The sequence below is a fragment of the Linepithema humile genome, chromosome 3 (assembly GCF_040581485.1).
Source record: "Linepithema humile isolate Giens D197 chromosome 3, Lhum_UNIL_v1.0, whole genome shotgun sequence".
Classification (NCBI taxonomy): domain Eukaryota; kingdom Metazoa; phylum Arthropoda; class Insecta; order Hymenoptera; family Formicidae; genus Linepithema; species Linepithema humile.
This window is the reverse complement of record NC_090130.1, coordinates 4,935,239-4,956,384: the sequence shown is the minus strand read 5'-3', so window position 1 is coordinate 4,956,384 and position 21,146 is coordinate 4,935,239. Positions and strand designations below refer to the sequence as shown.

The window sequence follows — 21,146 nt, the reverse complement described above, 5'->3', positions numbered from 1 at the left end:
CGCACACGTGCGTACTCAGGGACGCATCTTTATTTCAGTAATTCGAATGAAAGAAATGGGAGCGACATCAATATTCTCGTACGAAATAAAGTAATGGTATGAATGAATTGTCAATGAAATGTTCAATTGATAAGTTTAACAGAAAGAAGAAGAAAACACAAGAATATGAGATATCTCTTTTTATAGTTTTATTGAGAGATATCTCGCATTTTTATATTAAAAGCTGTTTTTTGTAGAACTGTGTTATAGATAGTCATTGGAGACAAAAGTTATTGTTGATTAATGTACAAGTTTTCCATACAATCACTAGCAGTCATAAGTAATTCATCGACGAGTTAAAAGACAAATAATGTTATTTAACATTTTATGGGATCATAAATTTTGAGATAGAAACCTTCCGTTCACTAATTTTTAACAATTTAGAATTTTTCAGTAGCACAAGCATTTATCTTTATTTGAAACATAAAAGTTCAATATATTGGACATAAAATGATCAATTTCTGAAAATATACAAATATCATATATGAGAAATACTTATGATTATCATTTTTCTCTACATCAAATTACATGCATTTGCATTTTTTGCTGATATTATAAATATATTACTGCTGAAGTACATTCCATCGCTATCTCCGATCTAGCGATACACAAAGATTAGAGTTGCGCAGTATTTTTGTACGACGGGCGCCTTTTATGCAAATTGACCCAGGCATCGCGTCACGTTGCGTTTCATTTGCATATTAACCCTTCCGGCGTGGCTCGTCGTCGTCACGGGGTTGTGATCTGACTTAACGCCTTTTTGCCGCACTACATTGCCACCCTTTACAACAGTCATGCGGGAAGTACCGAGAATCGTGACAAATACGCATATTATCTTTTTTTTGTCCTATTCTGAATATAAAGATCCTAACACCTTGATTTAACCACGGTGGCAAGGTATAGACGGAATACCCGATTAGAGATTTTGCATCTTCAAATCCAACTCTCTCACGTGGTAGTCACGTTGCATTAATCTGAGAAAAGAAACAGACATGAATTTCTTAGTGTGCGAAACTGGTTCATTGCCGTTGTAAAAATTGGCAATTTTTAAATTATTTTGAATAAATTGAATCAGTTAAGAAAGATAGAATCAATGAAGAAAAAGCAATCGAGTCTTAAAACAGAGTTGTTAGAATATTTTCTTGGAACAAATGTAGCGAAACGTTTCGGTCGAACGAGAGTCAAGTGAAACGTGCGAATGCGCGGAAAATCTCTCTTTTTATCTTATCCGGATCGTTTAAAAGGCGCATTTAACGGTGTGCGCTTAAATTACCCGTTACTTTTCTAATCTAAATCGATGCTCTTTGTTCGCTCTACTGATAACTTGTGAATTACACCGATCTTCACTTGGTCGCGCATCCGTTAGAACGACGACGTGTCCGCGAAAGACGGGCGCATTGAGTGGACAATTGGCTCGCCTTATCGCGTACACCGTAAAACTCGTTGTGGACGAGAGCGAAAGATAATCGCGTATATATATTCCTGGGTGCGTCTTAAACGGGCGATACAGTTGCCTGGACGTCGGAGTCCTGCTTCGCAAGTAGTTATTTCCATGAATATTAAATAAAGTTACGATCATATAATGATGAAATAATCATTTTGTAATAAAACTATTTAATGATGAAATATTTAATATTAGGCGATCCCAGATAAAATGCTCGTCTCGCAAAAAAACTATCAATTCAAGATGGAAATTCAACGGGTATCCGCGTGTTATCGCTTTAATTGTGCATTCGTCTGGAGTTAACTTCGTCGAGAACTTCGAGGACTTTGGAGATTTATCCAACGAGATCGCGTATAAAATTTTAAATGTCGTTTTCGTGGAAATCTCATTTATGTCGCGACTTACGCGCGGCTCTGCTTGAGTACACATACGTGCGAGAGCATCTCGATGCTCTTTCAGTTTGCGATATTGCCGGCGTCGTTACAGGACCGTGCATTCGGCCTTTTACGAGATTATAAATCAATGGTGGCGCGCTTAATCGCCAAATAAAGGGAGATTAAATTGCGCCGGCGAAGTATACTGGCCTCGTGCATCTTGAAGTAAGCGAAAGACAGATATGAAACCTGGAGCTTTTATTTGGAGAAGTCCACTCTTATGACAAGCGGTTCTTTAACGAATTTTGTCTCCTCAATAGCTCTCCTTTTGATTCGCACGAAAAATTACATATAAATGTTGTTTATAAAACTATTGTTGATTAAATGTTCAATAGATGCGTAAATCGGAAAAATATTCTTCATCTTTTGTTTATTGTACATTTTTGTTCAGATTGCTCGCCATTGATATCGTGATATATTTTTCTATATCTAGACATTCGCTCACGCCGATGCAGTATGTTTTCGCTTTTGCAGAAAAATCCTGAATAAGCAAATTATAATACGTATCACGACTTAGATGACCATGCATGATCTCGTCAGTCACGCGAAGTACGCTGCCTATCAAAATGTAATACGGACATAAAAGTCGTCGTTTAATCCGCAATTGCATGCAAATGTGCTATTTAAAACATAAAATGCTATTTTGGGTAATCATGCACAAAATACGTGTGCAGATTCTTCATCGTTTAATCGCCATTTTTTCGTATTTCACGAAAATGTATCTTTCGATCAATTATTGCGCGTCGTTTTTTTATTTTATTGTCCATCACGTACAACGCGAAATTCGAGGTAAATCAATGACGCGACAACTGGTTTTCCTGCTTGAAGTCTGTAAGTGATTTTTTTTCTTCGAATTGCCACCGTTCGCAACGTGCGTTACGTATGCATTCGATGTTCTGGAACGTGCCGAAACGTATCGCGTCCCGAGGAAGCAGCTGCTCTCGTCTAGAGCACTAAACACGGCATTGCACATATGCATTCACATGCACGAGAGCATAATGCGGGCATAACGAATCACGGCACTTCCGAGAGGAGCACCCATCGCAATTCCCACAAGTGCGAGAGGGTCGCGCGCGACCGTTCTCGATTGGCTCTCGAGAGTGGCGGACGCAAAATCGCTGTTAAAAATCGGATCGGTCACGGTTCAAGGAGACAGACAATGTCGTCTCTGCGACGTGGCTACCTGCGCCACGGCATTTATGCGATCGGCACGCCGGTGGGACGAGCTCGCTTCTTTCCTCTAACGCGAGGCTAAACTGTCGCGATAAATGATCCTCCGGAAGATTATTAATTGTCTTTGGCTCCTGGTCGGGCGCATTGTGGATCACGAAAACATATTAACTGAAAAGTAACTTCGCTGTCTATCCTGCCATATGCTCGCGGATGATATATATAGGGTGTGATGAGAAGTAACATACTATTAATAAAAGATATAAGAAATTTGAACACGTAGTTTTAGCGAAAATTTCGTTGCACGCCTTCTATTTTTTCATCGAGATTCGATATGAACCCAAATTAATTTATGACTTAATTTAAATCTTCTTTAAATAAAATTTACTCGAATTTATCTACAAACTAAATTTTTATTATTTTATTATACTTTGTTTTTATACATGTAAAGTTTTATACTTAGCTAAAAATATTTAATGTCTAATTCAAAAATATTTATGTCTTTACACTCTCTATGACATTCTTCATTTTTTAAATTTTACACATCATTATTTTTATAAGAATTTTTTATACATCCTATATGAAAGCACACAATATATATATCGATATGTTCATCTTGAAAAATGAGATGTGTGCACCAAATCATCATTTTTCAAGGATTCTGTGAGTTCGTTGAATGAGCTACCATCCATCAAATGGATCATTTAAAATATATCTACGTCAATACAAATCGGATTTGGTTTCTATTCGACTTTTAGGGGTTTCTCTGAGATTTTCATAAATCATGGATTTTACATCGGCATGGGACAACTTGCATTTTTTTCGTTTTTGATCATATATTATATTGTATCAAAACGCAGATAGAAAATGCATTAATAATTTAATTATACTTTTTATTTATTGCAAGTAATAATTAATATTATGAGTGATTTAGATTATTAAAGGTTTTAAAAAGTTGCATCTCCTGAAAATTGAACAAAATATAAATTATTTACATTAAAAAATATGTTAACGTGTACATTAACAAATATATGTTATATTAATGTTAACGCATACATTTTATTTATTTTATGCCTTAGAATTTTATATCATATCACTTGATAGGCCTAGAACTTTACTGTGCTGCATTGAAATCTTATATTTTCGAATTCTAAATCATTTCTCAGTGTTTAAAATATAATGTATTTGCAGTAAAGAACATGAAATTTCATTCATTGACTATAAAACTATTAATAAAGTTTTGTTCAATTTTAATGACAGTATTTTAATTTAACAACTTTCTATATTTAATTCATGTTGTTATATAAGTTAAAGCTTCAGTAATAGCTACAAAAGAATCAGTTTTTATCGCAATTACAGCGAGGTCTTACTTTGCCGTTCGCCTTGCGCTCTGCCATCAAACTTCTGCGTTTTACGCTTGAACGCGTAAGATCCTGTTTATTTTATGTAATACAGTAACAGTCAATTATATATAGCGTATGCCTTTATTTGCGCATAATCCTGCCACGCATAATTAAGCGCCGATAACATCGAGACGAGAAACTTCGGCACGCTCGCGTATTCGAATGCGTATTCCGCGTGATATATCGACTTCTTCTTTCGAGTAGATTCATTGACTCATTAATGCACCGAGAAAAATCGCCGATCGTATATCACGATCCGGACAGTAATCAAGTGCTCATTCTTAATGCAGTGTGTAATAAATATGTGAATTAATATACCGCCGATTAATTATATCGCGCAAACTGCGTTTCTAATATGTACTCTCGTTGCCGCGAAGAATTATAAGACGGACGCGCCTGCGAACGCCACGGAAAAGTGATTACGTCTTGTGTACGTGTTGCGCAAAGCACTCTGTAAAACGACATTCCTCGTAGCGGGCGATCTTCGCATAGTATCGTCGAGAGTTTAAAATTAGCGCCTTCAAACAAAACAATGTACGCATATACATATATCTATTTCCATAAAACATTGCCCAAAAATCGTCTATTTTCTCTAAATCGTAAAAGGTAGAAATCTAACACGAAGAAAAGTATATATTATTTTAAGGTTGATTATACGATATTTGATCATTAATCTTATTTAATTTTGAAGAAAAATATGATTCTTTTTCCTGCGATAATTAACGCAAGCGATCGAGATGTTTTCGTTCTTCTTATGTCGCACGTGCCTCATACTTGTAATCCATATAAATCATATGCGCTTTTTTACGACTTCTTACGACTGCCATACTCTTTTAACTGCGAGAACTTCGAACTGCGTTGTGAACTAGTTCAAGGTTCAAAAACATTATTTATCACAGTGTACGATACGTTATATAATTACTTTGCGTTACATCGCCTTTAAAAGTTGAAGTGTAATTCTACATTTCTTGTGCTTTAAGAATTTTTTTATTAATCTCATACATAGATAGAATAAATTGAATTACATTTTATATGCATAATTATAATTACATATAATGATTTTTATATATATATATAATTTTTTATAAGAATATATATTAACTTTAACTATAATATGAACATATTTTCCGCAATCTTTCTTCAACAAAATATTTTCGTTCGTTTATATCGCGAGAAGTAAGAAGTCGGTCAACGATTCACCAGAACAATTACGCAGATGATGATTTCGGGCAGTTCGTGAAGTCAAAGAAAGGGTTGAGTGTACGGTAGAAAGGGGTAAACGGCGACAAAAGAACCGACTCTCCGGGACGGTCAGTAAAAAAAAAGTCATAAAGGGATAAACGTCACACGGGACTCGTGTTTAATGGCGCGTAAACTACGATGTGCCCCCGTGCGCAGGTATACGATCGCATAGACGCGTGTGAGCACGCACACGGGAGGCTGGCAGCAGCGGAATCACCGCGGTGACTCGAAGCGGGTCCAAAGGGTTGCGCGTGATCCTTCTAACCTCGTGCTCATTGTCGTCACCGTCGCCGTCATCATTGCTGCGAGCCCGCAAGCTGATATTTGGAGCAGGTACGGCGAGTCGATCGACTTCATTAACGCGCCGATGCCGGGCAAATATTTACTCTGTCCACAGAAACTGGGGTACGAGGTACCACATATTTACACTCTTCACTCCCCGTGACCCTCTTTTCTCCTTGACTCTTCTCTCGTTTCACCTGTTCCGCGTGCACCGTACTACGAACTACGATCCGCTGAAGTCAATGACATCGGCATCCGAAATCGGCAGAAGTCACGTGTATATTTTTGTTTGTTTTTTTTTCCACGACACTTTGCCCGTCGCTCGTTGTTTACGATTGATTGAAATGTTCTTCGATATCACGCATTGTGCGAATTTGTATGCAAAACTAATTCCCAAGTCAATCAGATGTTGTGAAATTCGCTGTCAATTTCATTCCGATGTCGTGTATAGAGATCGATTCATGCTGCGACGATATAAATCAACCTTGGCCCGCGTTAACCTTCGTGGACTGCCATTGGTAATATCGTTGCATCACGATCCTTTGTAAAATCAATAAGTTCAGCAATGTAAATGGTACGATTTACCGGTTACGACCGACAGCATTCGCCGCGACGGTCTGACATATGCACTCCCGGTGATTTATTGCGGATTACGCCACTCCTCGGAGACGCTCTATTCCCCTCGGTTATTAGGGCGATGAAATTTTTTTTTCCTTTGTGCCGCGCTTGCGATCGCTCCACCTTCAACGCTCGCGTCTCAACCTTTGCCTCTCGCATCGCGACCTTTCGCGCTTATTGTTTTCTTCGCATCGCGATATACATATCTCGCGTTCCTGTGTTTCTTCGTTCAAAAATACGCGCGGTGCGGTGGCTCCGTTATACGTATATTCTGCTTTATTTGCCTTTGTGTTAAGTCTCCTTACCTCAACTCTTAGACTCACTTAGAGCGACCGTCTCTATTTCTGGTATTTCTGGCATTTCTAACTAGAGTCTCAAGTTAGAAAGACTGAAAACATTGACCGAGATTTCTACGTCGAATGTTTTGCCCGTAAGAATTTTAAAAGCAATTTTTATTGTATACGTAAAAATTATATTAGGTTGGTGCAAAAATAATTGCGGTTTTCAACCAAGTTTAAAAAGTTTAAATAACAAAAACCGCAATTATTTTTGCACCAATACTTTTGTTAGAGGCATAGAATAAATTTTGAGTGAGAATAAGGAATTTAAATAAATAATCATTATTTTTAAATTGAAATAGGTATGTAAAAATGTAATATCCGGAGAATAAACAATTGAGGTAGGATTTTAGAATTGTTATTTGGACAGCAATATTGCAGTTTGCATCGAAACTGGCACAAATGCGTTAAAATCATTAACTCATCATCAGTTGGTTGTTCCAACTAATTGTCGTAAAAGAGAAAGACGGGAAAACGGGTTCTGTTTCATCAACAAACCACGTAGCGGGGGAAAAGAATTAGTGGGCGTTAAGCAACGCGTCACGAAGAAACTTGAAAATCTTAACGAACCTGTGAGCTTTCTTTTCAGTCCGTGTTTTTTTCATTTTATCGTCCGCGTTCGTATCGTCGGCAACACGAATAGCAGTCCGTTTTCTTCAGGAGCGCAATTACAAAAAGTCGACTAAACTATCGGAGCTCTAATTGCCATCACTCCGAACTCTCGTTAAAATCATCCGTCCTTCGCAGCCGTACGTAAGGAAAAAAGCATCCCTTCGAAGAACATCGTCTCTCAAACTGGTGCGTCGTCCTCGACGACTACCGGTCGCCGTTATATTTTTAAATCAACGGATCCGCAGGTGGTCCTTGCCTCGAAACGGCTCGCGAACGCTCGCGACAGGGGAATGCAGTTAATTTTTTGCACACGCTCTTAAGGTATCACTTGACGCGCGGCTTGTCACAATACGACGTCATTTGCGAGAGATACGGACCGAGTGCCAGAAACATTTGCATTCTGCTCGCAGATTGCTTCGGGATGAAACTTGTGCTCTCGATGCGCGTATTCTACAAGCCATAAACCCGCATTTTTACACTCGTTATCTAAAAGAAAGAGATGCATCGCGATTTTAACCGGTCGCTTTATTACAACTATGTCGAAATCAACGAGATTTCTCCGTCGTTCATCCCGTAAATTGACGATACGTAAACTTCGAGAGCTGGTTCTCCTCGAATATTAATTTCGAATCGGAATCTTTTACACCGTCCCGTCGATGATCGAAATATTCGCGCCGCGAGGAACGCCGACCGTAACTTCCTTATCGAGTCATCAGTGGTCTAATTTTATTCCAGTTTGCTGGAAAAAATAGGTCCCTCGCCCCAATACCAAATAGAAGCAGATGGCATGGCTCGCCGAGATAGCGCTGATTTATGACACGCTGGTGGGTTAAAACGGGTTTCGATTCGAACGTTACGGGGGAGAGTGGGGAAACATAGATTCAGGAAAGAAAGGAACCTAATGATTCTCCGGATATTCATTTCGTGCCTATGGGCGAAGATCTAATCTTCAACCCGAAAAAAAAAACTGAATCCATCGAAGAATATATATGCAACACTTTTTCGATCGATATATAAATATCATCACAAGTGTACAAATTAGTTTACATAAACTCGAGTAACTAAAAGATATTTAAGCAACTTTGAGACAAGAATTAAAAAAATCACGCTTGTGAAAGATATTTCCGTCGCGTCATCAGTCTCGCATATTTTTAATGTTTTGTTTTCAATTATTTTTCTTGTACTTAAAATCCTGCTCAAACATCCGTACGATATCGTGGGAGGAATAAAAATTAAAGCGAACGTAGAAAACCGGTTCGCCGCCCCACCATTCGCGTTTTATTCTTCCAAGGATGAGCTGCAACACAACTGGCTCTGACTCTCGCGTTCGAATAACTTCTATAATTTCTATAATTCTTTTGTCATTGCAGATGACTGACAAAGAGTTAACTTTGCTGTGCGAAGTGTGCGAAGATAAGGCTGCTGGATATCATTACGGGGTGTTTTCCTGCGAAGGATGTAAGGTAAGGATCGTTAGTTGCCGACAGTTTTTAACGATAATGAGACTCCGAGATGAGTGCGAGTTAAATTTCCCGTTCGCGAACTTTGTGACATGACGCCGCGAATTTGCACGATGACGTCCTGTCGGGAGACACTGCATTCGTCTTCGAGCAGCGCATTGTGTAACATTTGTGATGCAAATTCTATACGCTTTATAAAGAGCAACGTAGAACTAATTACGAAGTCGAGCATGCCAGTTCTGTCGCGTTTGCAAATAAGAAGTAAATGGCTCTTTGTTTCGCATAATTATAATTCAAACTTCGCAATAGAGGATTGAGAAAAAATCAGTACAAGGTTAGAAGAATGATAAAAAAATGCAATCATGAGGTAAGCGTAAAAAATATTACAGTGAGATTATGAGTGATTTTTTTAAGCGACAACTTACTGTCCCGTTAATTTTTCACCTGCTTATTTATAACAATAATTATTATCGTTAACTCTATTAAATACGTAATTTTAAGTAATATATTTTAAAGTTTTGCACATAAAAAATGAGGCACCAGTAATATTGCATGAGATTTACAAAAAAGTTCCTATCGTATCATAAAATTTAGCGATGTTTAATTTACATTGTATACTAAATGTATGAACCTATTATAACAATGATATATTTAAAAATATTCTTTAATGCCGATGGAATATTTTGTTAATTTATATTATTAACGACAGAGCTATACATTATTGCGCAAAGTTGAGGAAGGAAGAAACGGACATTGACTTCTAATAAAATCTCACACGCGCAATTTTGAGAGAGGGAGGGGGGGAAGAGGGAGAAAATAGCAAAGTGAGGCAGTGATTTATTGGCGAATTATCTTTGGAAAGACAATCTTCGGCAAAAAACGGACGGAAGTAGTTTCTACCCGATATTAACCTGCTGCGAGGACTACGCGAAGTCGTAAAAGTCGATATCCCGGCGATGAGTCGACGCATGCGATGCGTGCCCGCGTTTCGCACTCTAGTTTAAAGAAGAGGCAGCTTAATAAGCCGTGACGGATGCGAAGACGAAAAGGCATCGTGGTAGGGATCCTGCGGCATCGTAGCAATCACGGTCAACGAAACAGGTGAGAAAGTCCGATACGTGGAAAAGGCGAGCGCGCTTCTCGCGCGCACGGGAAAAAATATCTCCCGTCCGGCTCGAATCCGTAAGTGGACGGGAGACTCGAGCGCGACTAATCGATCATCTCGGATCGTCCCCGTTTGGCGATGCTCGCTCTGCAGTAAATCGCGACGAGTGTTTTGAAATAATCACGTATCAATGGAGTGATAACACATCTAGATATCTAACGGGCCGCTGCGCATAGCTTCTTTAATTGCGTTCGCAAAAATCGCGGTGTAAAAAAAAATATCCTTTCGGCCAGCTGTTTATTCCATTTTATTGATTTGCATTGCATAATAATTGTTTCAAATTGTGCATACACATACGTATCGTTGAAAGAAATTCTCTTGAAGAAACAAGCCTATTTCTCGGAACAAGCACGCAATAGGTACGAGCGCGGGAAGCTCTCCCTTTTGTCTCGCCCGCGGTTCACTTCCGCGTGTCGGTTGCGAGGATCGCCATAGTAAGCGAGTAATATTCAACAGGTGGATTCCGAGTTCCGCACGTGCGACGGAATAAACAGGCCGTGCGCGAGAGCACGCACAGCGTACCGACAAACGACGACACGGGCGACGGCGATCGGGTCTCGTTAGGCCGCGCTTAGATCTCCGAGGGGTGTTGACCCTTGCTCTCGTCCCACTAATGTGGGCTACACTGTGGAATATCGGTACCGCATACTAAGTGACCCATCCGATAGTAATTGGACCTCATTAAGGCAACAACTTGGTTCTGTTGCCCTTACGGTGCGCGCGTAGGTTTCCCGGAGACGGAGTAGCAGATAACGCCTTTTAGGTCAATTAGGCTCTCCTCTCGTGAACTAGAATGAGCCGAGAGGCCTCCGGCAAGAGGAAAATATCGCCGCGCGCGGCTTTAAAGCTCGATGAAGCAACGAAACAAACGTGATTGCGCGTCTTAATCGAATTTGTCAAAAATCGATCAAGTCACCCCTGCAATCTGTGGAAAAAAAAAAAGAAAAAAAAAACAATATCGAGATTTGTACCATCTGTTTGTACCAGGTGATGTAAGAAAGGTTTCGTTGCGCAAGATTGATCGTGGACCTTCGGATGACGAAACCGCTCGCGTGTACAATTCTGTCTTTCTTGGGTTGCACAATTATGTCTCTTATAGAGGCTCTGGTCGTCGACCCGCGATATAGTTATTGTAACTCGTGTGTAAGTAAAATTAATCGATGTCTCGCGTCTCGCGCATTTAATTAATGAGCGCGGATGATACGATCATACGAAATGCGATACCATCCAGGAAATTAATATCGCCATCGCGTCGCATATGTCATTGGTTGTATAACTATATACTAGCGGGACGGGACGCCGCTCTCACGTGGTTTCGATGTTATCGCGAGATGTATAACGGCGCCACGGGGACCGTGATAGCGAGAAGGGCGAGGGGCGTTCAAGTGTAGCGGCGAGAATTAAAAGCGTTTGCTCGGACGATCGATTTTTCACGCACACTGAGACGCGCTAAGCAACGCGGGCGCATACTAACGCTCTCCACGATCTTTAACCTCCGGCTCGAAGTCGATTCAACCTCCGCCTCCTCCGACGTTTGGAAATATTTGAAATAATTTAGCGGTCGCGGTCGCAGACGAAGAAACGAGGGACACTCATTAGCATACTAACGACTGCCTCGAATTCTCCGCGTAACATCGAGAGGAGGCCGAGCTCGCCTGTCCCCCTCCCGTCCTTCTCGCGCGCGCGCGCGACAACGACGACTGTGGCCCCTTTTGCTTCACGCTCTGAATTTTTTCCAACGGCTCTTCTTCCATTTTTGGTGCTGCGTGAAGCAGCCATTCGCGTTCCGTAAACATCGAAAATATATCTCGAGTACGGCAATTATCGCACGATAATATCTTCAAGATTTACAATTTCACTTTTCGGACAATCATAAATATTAAAATTCTTTTCGTCGATAACATGGATGTGCAAAATAAATCACAAAGTTAGAGAAATCTCCAATTAAAGCGTGATAAATGGAATAAATGCAAGTATCAACAGTTTTTACTTTTCTTTTTCAAGTATGAAATTCTTCAAAGAATGATACTTGTTGGAGAACGACAGTGCTGCAGTTAAGTTGCGCCACGATCCGAAGAATTCATGCGGTGTCAGTGCGTCCCTGTTTCGCAAACCGCGTCCCGGTATCTCGCGTGGCATCCGAATTCCACGTCCGTCGTATTGAGCGCGTTCAACTAAAGAAAAGTCGGGTCGTTTGAAGGCCGAATAAAATAAAACCGAAGCGTGAAGCGGAGCTCAAGGCGGGATCGCCAAAAGAGCGCGCATCGCATATAAATATTAACGCGAGCAACCTGAACCCGATCTCTTTCTCTCTCCTCTCCTCGTCTCGTGCCACTTGGTCCGGCTCTCCGATGGACTAATTTGCAGAATCTCGCTCGTTTGTTGAGAGGAACGCGCGCGGAAGGTTGACGGGGACCGAGAGATTCAGGCCAGGCGTCGTCGCGTTCGCTTATGATGCAAATGCCATTGTTTTTCGGGGCCTCAACGGTCCGCGCATTATGCACGGCCGACATTGCGAAAATTTTTCGTCGCTTCTCCCCTCGTCCCGGGCCACTCCCGCTTGTTGACCGAAGAAGAGGCGTGATTCAGGGGACGCGGTTATTCATCGTTTGACAATGAGGACTCGCCTGAGAAGTCGATGCTAATCGAGGACACGCTCGGTACAAAAGCGTCCTTCCCGCCCGAAATATGTAGTCCAGACTACTTTCCACGCGTCGGTGTCGTGGCGTCGACTCTCATTCTTTACGACCTCGGCCGGGAATCCACCGAGCTTCCGGCGATGACGAGAATTCGAAAAGACACTTAGGCGAGCAGCAACGACTTCCGGCGACCGGTACATGATCGAGCGGCGGAAGAGGATGGGACGCTTCAGGGAGTCAACGATGCCCGTAGTGTGCATAGAAATCGCTCTTATTTAACTACTGCGACGTGTACTACTACGATAATTCGCAATGTCCGTTGACCTAATGACTGTATACTTAGTCCCTGCTGAGTAAAAAAATACTGCAATTTGATAAGAAATGAAATAACGAACGTAGATAGAAAAATAAAGAGATTAATAGATAAGATAAATAGATAAGTAGATATAGAAGAAAAGAGATTAAATGAGATGCTTAGAAAATCAAGCATATGTAAACAGAACGTTGCCGTTACACTAATCAATAGATTGAAACACGAACAGATGGCGAGCGATTAAAACGCGTTCTTCAGAAAAAAATCAAGCAGCAAGAAGTTTGAGATCTTTGACGATGACGACAACAACATGTGTGCGTGTGCGAGCGCAAACGAAAGCGGTGGTCCGTCGAAGGAGATAACAATCTGAGAACAGCGCGGTAAAAAATATTCGCTCGATTTCCTCCAATGCCGACAATTCCTTAGATCGTCAGACGCCTGTCACGAGCGACAGATTAAGCGACCAGTTTGGATTTTCCCTTTTTCGTGCTCGGCCCGAGTCTGTCAGTCCGCTCTCGCGCTGCGGTATATATAGGCTCGCGACGCCCTTTAGACATCGGATAGGTTTGCGTTTCGCATGTCACCGTCGAGAACAGCGATCCGGCGTTCTCTTTTTGTCGCAATCCGCTCACCTCGTGACTTGCGGCGGCTCGCGTAAAGCGCGACTTCGCGAGAGTTGCAAGACAAGATAATGCCGCTGTCTGCGATAGTCGAAAGCGAGTATGTGTCAAGAATAAATAAAATGAAATAGTTGAAAGTCATAATTCTGATGTTTCGGCTGATTAATTGAAAAACAAATAATTAATTGAAATTGAATTAAAATAATTGAAAAACAAATAATTAAAATATAAAAGTCTTTCTCTCAGTTTTTCTAGATTTTTTGTAATTATATTCATGCATGTCGCTTATAAATCTGAATAAAATCTTCTATCTGGTCTATTATCCGCGTTGTCAGAAGAATCTAAGCGCGTCTCTTAAACGGACAGTTCACAATAAAATTTCATAATTCCAGAAAGAACAGGTGAACGAAAAAGACATTTGACATTTATTTCAAGATTAGTTCCAAGTTTCACAATGTAGAAGAATTGAGCTCATGTATATTGATAAGATTTATTATTGGGTGACTAAATCCGTCGGGCGCAGATGTAAATCAGGCGCAGGTGCATTCGAAAGGATGTGAAAGATGGAGAGAGATATAGTTTATTACATTAGGATAAAAAATCAAAATTATATGTAATGAGTGTATAAGATTAAAAAAGAGAATCGAGCATGTATATGCATGCGCTATCAGGCAATTAACAACGGAAGAATAAAATACAGCACGAGAAGCGGGCGTGAAATGGAGTGAGGGAATGGACATCGCGATAAAACAGCGAAGCAGGCGCGTCCAAGAACATATCCACTCGCATTATGGTATACTGGCATTAAGGGCACCGTAAAGCTAATTATGGATGCAATCTCTTGGCGATATCTATCCCGGTACAATTAGCTCTCTCGTAAAGTGACATCGGGGTGGCGCATAAGGTGGCGCGTGTTAACACGCGGCAAGAATCCGCGCAAGCAGCTCGCAGTTCCTCCTCTCGCGTCCGCCTTTCTAGCTCACGTTCACGACGCGAAGCAGATCGGTCGTCGGCTTCGTGGAAGCGCGACTGCGAAGCGCTTCTTAACTGCGGCTATTACGTCGCCTAATTGCCGGCTATTTAAATACCGCCGTCGCGAAACAGATACCGCGATACCGGGAGACCGCGAGTAAAGAGCGTGCGAAGAGCTTAGCGCCGGCCGACGACGACGGCTCTCCAGCGCAGTCGTTGCACTTGATAATTGCACCGGCGGATTGCGACGCGCGAGGAAATTTTCGGACCGCGATGCTGAAAATCGCCGTGCACGTCTCAAATAGCTCGTCTATTAGCCCGTATTCCAAATCGCGCATTGATCATGTCGGGTGAAGTTACTTTTGCAACGCGAAATGAAACTGCGGAGAAAAAAGTCGCTTCGCAATCAAGTGTCCGCCGAGAAGCCGTGACTCATTCTTTCCGCGTCGACGCAACACCCATCGCGCCGATCGATGGAAAACGCTAAAACGCGGTTCGGCAAGGAAACCGCGAACCGCACCGCGCCGATCGGCCGATCGTATAAAGCGGCGATTTACGATCGGCGTGGACGGCACGGTGGACGGATAGAACCGCGTGCATATGTGGGCCAAACCGCACAGCGACCGTCGACTTTGCGCCCGGTTTACGAGCCAATAAATTGCGATCTATGAAAGGATCTGTCGATCCGACAATGTTCTACGGAGCTGCCGCCTTGCCGACAACCGGTGTTTCGAATCATTCGTTAAATTTGCGATTTCTAGACTGTCATTCCCGTGCGCTGTAAATTAAATCTCCGTTCGTAAGAAATTGTTACTTCTTTACCACAGCGAGATACAAAAAAGACGAGAGCATCGGGGGGCTCTGTGAAAGTCTTGGAGCGCGTCACAACTTGCAATCCGCAGTTATCGAGTGCAACGACTGCGACTCGAGAGTCGTTGAATTATTTATGAATGCCGCATGGATTTTATTTCTTAATTTCAAATTAGTCGTCTTCCTCTTTTATATACATTTCTTTGTTTCAAATGTTTCCTTTGTTTTCGACGAAGCTATAAATTTGACGTATTAAGACACGGAATGCTCGAGTGATTATTGAACTGCTTAAAATTCAAATGGTATTGCCGCGGTTAGCACAAGACCGACATCGGCGTCGCGCAAAGGGTCGATACGATCGCGTGAACTAAATAGCAAAGTCTCACGAGCCTCATGAGCGACCGGCCGCTCTCGCATGTGCCCCAGTTCACGCCCGAGCGATCGCATCGCGCTGTTACCACACAGACGGCGCGCCCTTGAAGAGCGATGCTTAGCATTCAACTTACGCGCGACTCGTGGGTCGTCTCCGCGGTCTTCGCCGTCGTCCTGCGCAACCGACGTCCACCGCGACGCCGACCTCACGTCCGCGAATGCGGTCGATCTTTTCAGAACGGATTGCGTTGCGCGAACGGAAAGAGACCGACTGGCGCAATCCGCGGGAATTCGTCGAAGTGAAGTGAGCTATCCGTCCGCAGCGATCGACCGCAGCGAAGAGAAAAGAGAAACGCGCGATCGTGTTGTCCTATGAATGCATACATATTTAATTCGCCGTCTTTGAAAGCCGCGGACGAAGGGGTTGCGGCCGGCTACCGTTACCCGCGCGGGTCAATGAGGATTAACGAGAATCCACCGAGTGCCGGACGTTCTCCAGATGTCTCGCCTCCTTGGCTGTCAAAGTCGTACGAGTAAAATTAATCGGACGCCTCCGTTTTCGACCGGCCGCTAATTTTTATCGCTGTCATCGGCGGAGCTTGCTTAACACTTATCTTGTTCTTTATTGATTATCGGTATGCGCGCAATATATATCTGAAATAATCGAGGTAAGAGGTAAGAATATATGTTCCATAAGCGCGCGTTCGCCATAAGCGCCTGTCACCGTAAGTTTGTCGTAAACAGAAACTATTATAGCGCATCGTTTACTCGGAACTTAACAGTACATATTCCATTACTTTCACGTTAATGCGAGATGGACAGCGATAAAAGACTACCGTTTCCATCTACATTCACTCTGTGCACAGCCACTTCTAGATACTGAACTACATAATTGCGTTTTATGTTAAAGCGGAGTTTCGATGCGCAAAACCGGGATGAAAACGCAGTTACGACGTATCATTATTCTAATTTACACCGAAAGAGCAGATCCAAATAGGAATCTTCTGATTCGCTATATTTCTCTCTGCCATCGTGCGCAAAATATGTTTGCCTGAAAAATTTCTACAAATTTCAATTTCTGTATCTGATATTAATATAATGCAAAAAGGTAGATAATCCGAAGGTATAGAATTACATTAATGATCGCAGTAAAATATCCTCGGAACATCTGGACCGAAGAAATAACTTTCGAGTCCGCGGCGATCCATTCCGCAGAGTTTTCAGCCGCTTCCGCGAGTCGTAGCTCTTCTCGCGCTTCTCCTCGCCAAGTGAAGTCTTATCTCTTCTCCTGAGAAACAGATCTGGTCGAATATATAACCGCGCACGCATCTCCCGTCGTTCCTTTTCCTCTCTCGAAAACCAACGAGAATCGGTCAACTCCTAAAAAGAATGTTGCACAGGGGCGCCAGAAAGGCTGGTGCAGGCTGTATTTCTCTTTCCTTGAATCGACGTGGATTCTAATATAAGTAAATAGCTGCCGTGGACAAATCCCCACGACCATATCGGCGCGCCGTAAAAGTTTCTAACATACGGTCTTGCCGTTCTCAACGGCTGACCATAAAGTGTGGGTAAAGCGAATGCCGATTCTCTACGGTGATTAACATCGCATCGTGATTCACTTTTTAACGCGTCTCGATAAATTGCACTGGAAAATTATCTCACGACGTTTGCAATTTTATCTCATTTACCTCCAGTCGACGTGAGATTTTCTCACAATTCTGCAATTATGTACAGTAAGCTAAATAATTCACATCATTTGACATATGTCATTTGACTGATTGAATAAAAATCAAAGTAATCTTATTCATCGATTTTGTTTCGCAGAATTCGATTTTTCCTTAAGCTATTTCGCAGGATTGACGATGGAAACTAAATTCCAGTGAAGAAGAGAAGCGTATGAAATATTGTTTAAGAGTAGTTGAGTTCGCGCGTAGCGATCGGGCATCAAATATCGCAATTATTATGTCAAGCGCGGCGAGATATGCCGCGGTGCTATGCGTCAACGGTGAAAAACGTCGTGCCACAGAATGCTCTATGCGCCGTGTACCGGTTTATTAAATTTTATCGCGGCGCGTGTGCTTACTTCGGAGAAACGAACTTTCAAAATCCGCGAGAGAAAATCAGCATACAATAACGGCCGCCCATTGTTTCTGTACTTAGGAACTGTCGCTGCGTAGCTATCTGCAATTCAATCGGTGCGATACCGTAGGACGTGGAAGCGTTTTGTGTCACACGTGATAAACTGAATTGCGCCGCGAACGTTGAATCGCGCGCGACAACGTATCCCGTACGTGATTTTTAAGATAATCTCGATTGCGAAACACATCCGCGAATAAACTCGTCTGTGATCATTTCCTATTTTAGAATATTATTTTATAATTTTAACTAGAGTCTTAGTCATTTAATCTCTTCTTTTTTTTCCGCGTACGAATCTATATCACTCTTTAAATGTCGCGTTACATAAACAACAGCGTCACAGCTATTTTTAATGAAATACAGAAGTGAAAGCTTGAACGCGCCACTAATCGATCGAAATTTTTTTCCTTATTACTTCCGTATTGAAATGCAAACGATCCTGCGAATGTTTCTCAATCGATCGAAGACGAGACAGTCATCACTGCGCGTTTGCGTCGTTGATGATTTTGATTCGCAGAAATATCAGCACTTTATCAAATCACCCATCAGCCGTTTATTACCGTCCATTCTTGTCAGGCTTGACTCGATTAGAAATCACTCGAAATGAAATCGAGAGTGCTCTCTGGAATAAGTATGCACAGCGCACAAGGCTCAAGGTCTGTGCCACTGAGTGACGTCAATTTGTCTCCGTCCGTCAGTCTTCGTCTCATTTGCGGTTTCCACGATCTTGTTACACTAGATTCCTTGGAGCAGTGCCAAAAAATCGGCAACTTCGAGCGGTCGCCAGTTTCGCATTTGTAAGTCTGAAATAACAATCTATAGATCACAATTGCTTGCAATTAATTGTTTTGTTAATTGTGCGAGTACTTAGTTTATCGTTTTATCTTAATAATGAGATAATATAATAATGATATAGTATTTTAAAATAATTTCTAGCTCAAGCATTAAGAAATAATTATTCAATTATTCAAATGTCACGCTGCGACGTGTTTGAATTCCGTTGCGCTACGCCTCGCGCAGGTGCATTTCATTAGCGGATGCGAACAAATTGGATTTATCTCATCGGATAGATTCCGCGGCGTGTGCAATAAAGCGAATTGCGATTTACGTGTACGACTGTTAGCGGCGCGCCTACGTAATCGCGGGAATACACAATTATCCCGTCGTAATGAACGCGGATCTGCCGCGCGAACGGCGTACGATTAAAAATAGCCAGACGGATCTAGATACGTTTTTACGTGGAACGCGCGGTAAACCGCCGGTCTCTCTTTCCTCGAGCCGCGTAAGCTCCATCCGGAATCCGTGTCGGAGCAAATTGCCGGGTAATTCAATCGGGAAAGAGGAAAATCCATTAGCGGGTGTTACGGCGCATCAACGGCGGAAACAACGCCGTGACTATGTAATCGATTATTATTAGCGCGACCGCGCGGCCACTCGGCGGTCGCAGTGCCACGCAGTGCCAGCCCACGAAATCCAGATCGTCGCGGATTACGGCGCCGCGTCATCCTCATCTGGGAAAGCCACAGCGAGCGGAGGAAACACGGGCGAAGGATGACCGAGGAAGGATGTCGCGATGACGCGCAAATACGGTTTGCGCGCTGGTCCGCGACCGGCTGGTAGGCATATATCAGGGCCACTCGACGATGCGCGCATTCATGTGCTAATGTTGCGCTCGCTGGAGATGTTAACGAGTCACCTCGAGTCCAGCGCGGCGAAATCGCTGATGATCGTAAGCGCATCGGGCGATCTGTTTGCATAATTCTGAAATTTCGAAAGAGAGATTGATGAAATGTATTAATATTTTAACATTAAAGTTTCTAAAATGCATATATATATATAAAAAAAGTTAAAATTCAGGACACACGCGTCAATTAATCAAAGTTGGAAATCATTACGTTGCGCCAGCGATATATCTGCCAGTACTATGTGTTTAAATTATTTTATAAGACGTATAATAACATGTATTTTACGTACAGCTAAACTTAACACGTATAATTACGCGGTAATGAATATTCCGGTTTGATGGAACGGATGACTCCGTCGCAGATCTAGCGATCGGCTGATCTGCTTCATCGATTGTCAGAGTAGCCGGCTACGCTCGTGATTACGGCGTAACTGTACGCCGCGCGTACAGTTGACTCGCGGCGTAATCGCACGGCGACCACCGCCGAAGCTGGCAGCCGCGTCCCTGGTCTGCCACGGCTTCGCGAACTTTTCTCTCCTCTCGCTCCGTTTCTCTCTCTCTCTCTCTCTCTCTCTCGCTCGCTCTCTCTCTCTCTCTTTTTCTCTTTCTTTCGCGTTCAGGTCGGCGCGCGGCGAGGCACCTGTGCCGTGAGGCACACCACCGCCGCGCGCCTTTCTCCGTCGCACCAGCGAGCGACGTAACGCATCTAAGTCTCTCTTGGTCCATTTCTTCCCGTCCTCGCCTCTCGCCGCGCGCCCCGCGCGCCGTGACCCTGCGAACGCGCGCCTGTTCTCTTCTCCCTCGTTCGCCGCCGCCGCCGCCGCCGCCGCCGCCGCCTCCGCCGCCGTCGCCCCGGTGCCATTATGTATATTCCCGTTCGTCCCGTCTCGCTCGTTCGCTCGCGCCTATCAACAATCTATATTAAGGACGTGGGAATGTGAAATGGCCTGTCCAGCTATGCCGGCGATGCTATTGGAGTCGCGGTGTGGCCGTGTCGACTGTCTCAACTCTCCGATCCCCCTCCTCCTCCCTCCGCGCGTATCTTCTCTTCTCTTCTGTATCTTTCCGCACACATACAGGCGTAACTACGCACCTAACCCACCCCGCTCTTCCCGTGTCACGCGTTCGTGTGCCGTGACCTCGGATTCGTGCACGACGGATGCTGCACGCCGAATCCCATGCGAGATGTGCCGCGAACTTTCTCGCGGAGCGTTTACGTGAAATCCGGTAATGCCACAGCCTCCTCGCTCCTTTTTCCAAAAGTAATTTCCACCTTTTTTCCCCCGCAGGTCGTTCACGTTTGGGAGGGCGGGAGGGATAATCGTCCCTTTAGGAAATAGCGTGACTATCGCCGCGATCGGTGTTTATTATATTTCCGCGTATTGTAGCGTGC

The 21,146-nt window shown here is 43.1% G+C and overlaps 1 protein-coding gene and 1 long non-coding RNA gene across 3 annotated transcripts in view; one reads left to right on the top strand and one right to left on the bottom strand.

The window, feature by feature from the left end:
- The window catches only part of LOC105676432 (uncharacterized), a 202,142-nt gene that overhangs the window by 4,385 nt on the left and 176,611 nt on the right, over nt 1-21,146 (bottom strand). Inside the window, exon 5 of one of the 2 annotated variants that reach the window (XR_001101388.2) lies at nt 497-1,013. The exons of the other annotated variant lie outside the window; for it this stretch is intronic. This is a non-coding gene — a long non-coding RNA (uncharacterized lncRNA). Of the gene's footprint in view, nt 1-496; nt 1,014-21,146 lie in introns of those variants that run through there. 2 annotated transcript variants of the gene reach the window in all.
- LOC105676431 (nuclear hormone receptor family member nhr-85-like) overlaps nt 1-21,146 on the top strand; it is a 149,087-nt gene that overhangs the window by 116,401 nt on the left and 11,540 nt on the right. The window contains exon 4 of the mRNA XM_012374304.2: nt 8,953-9,045. Coding sequence (XP_012229727.2) covers nt 8,953-9,045 — 93 coding nt within the window. The remainder of the gene's footprint in view (nt 1-8,952; nt 9,046-21,146) is intronic.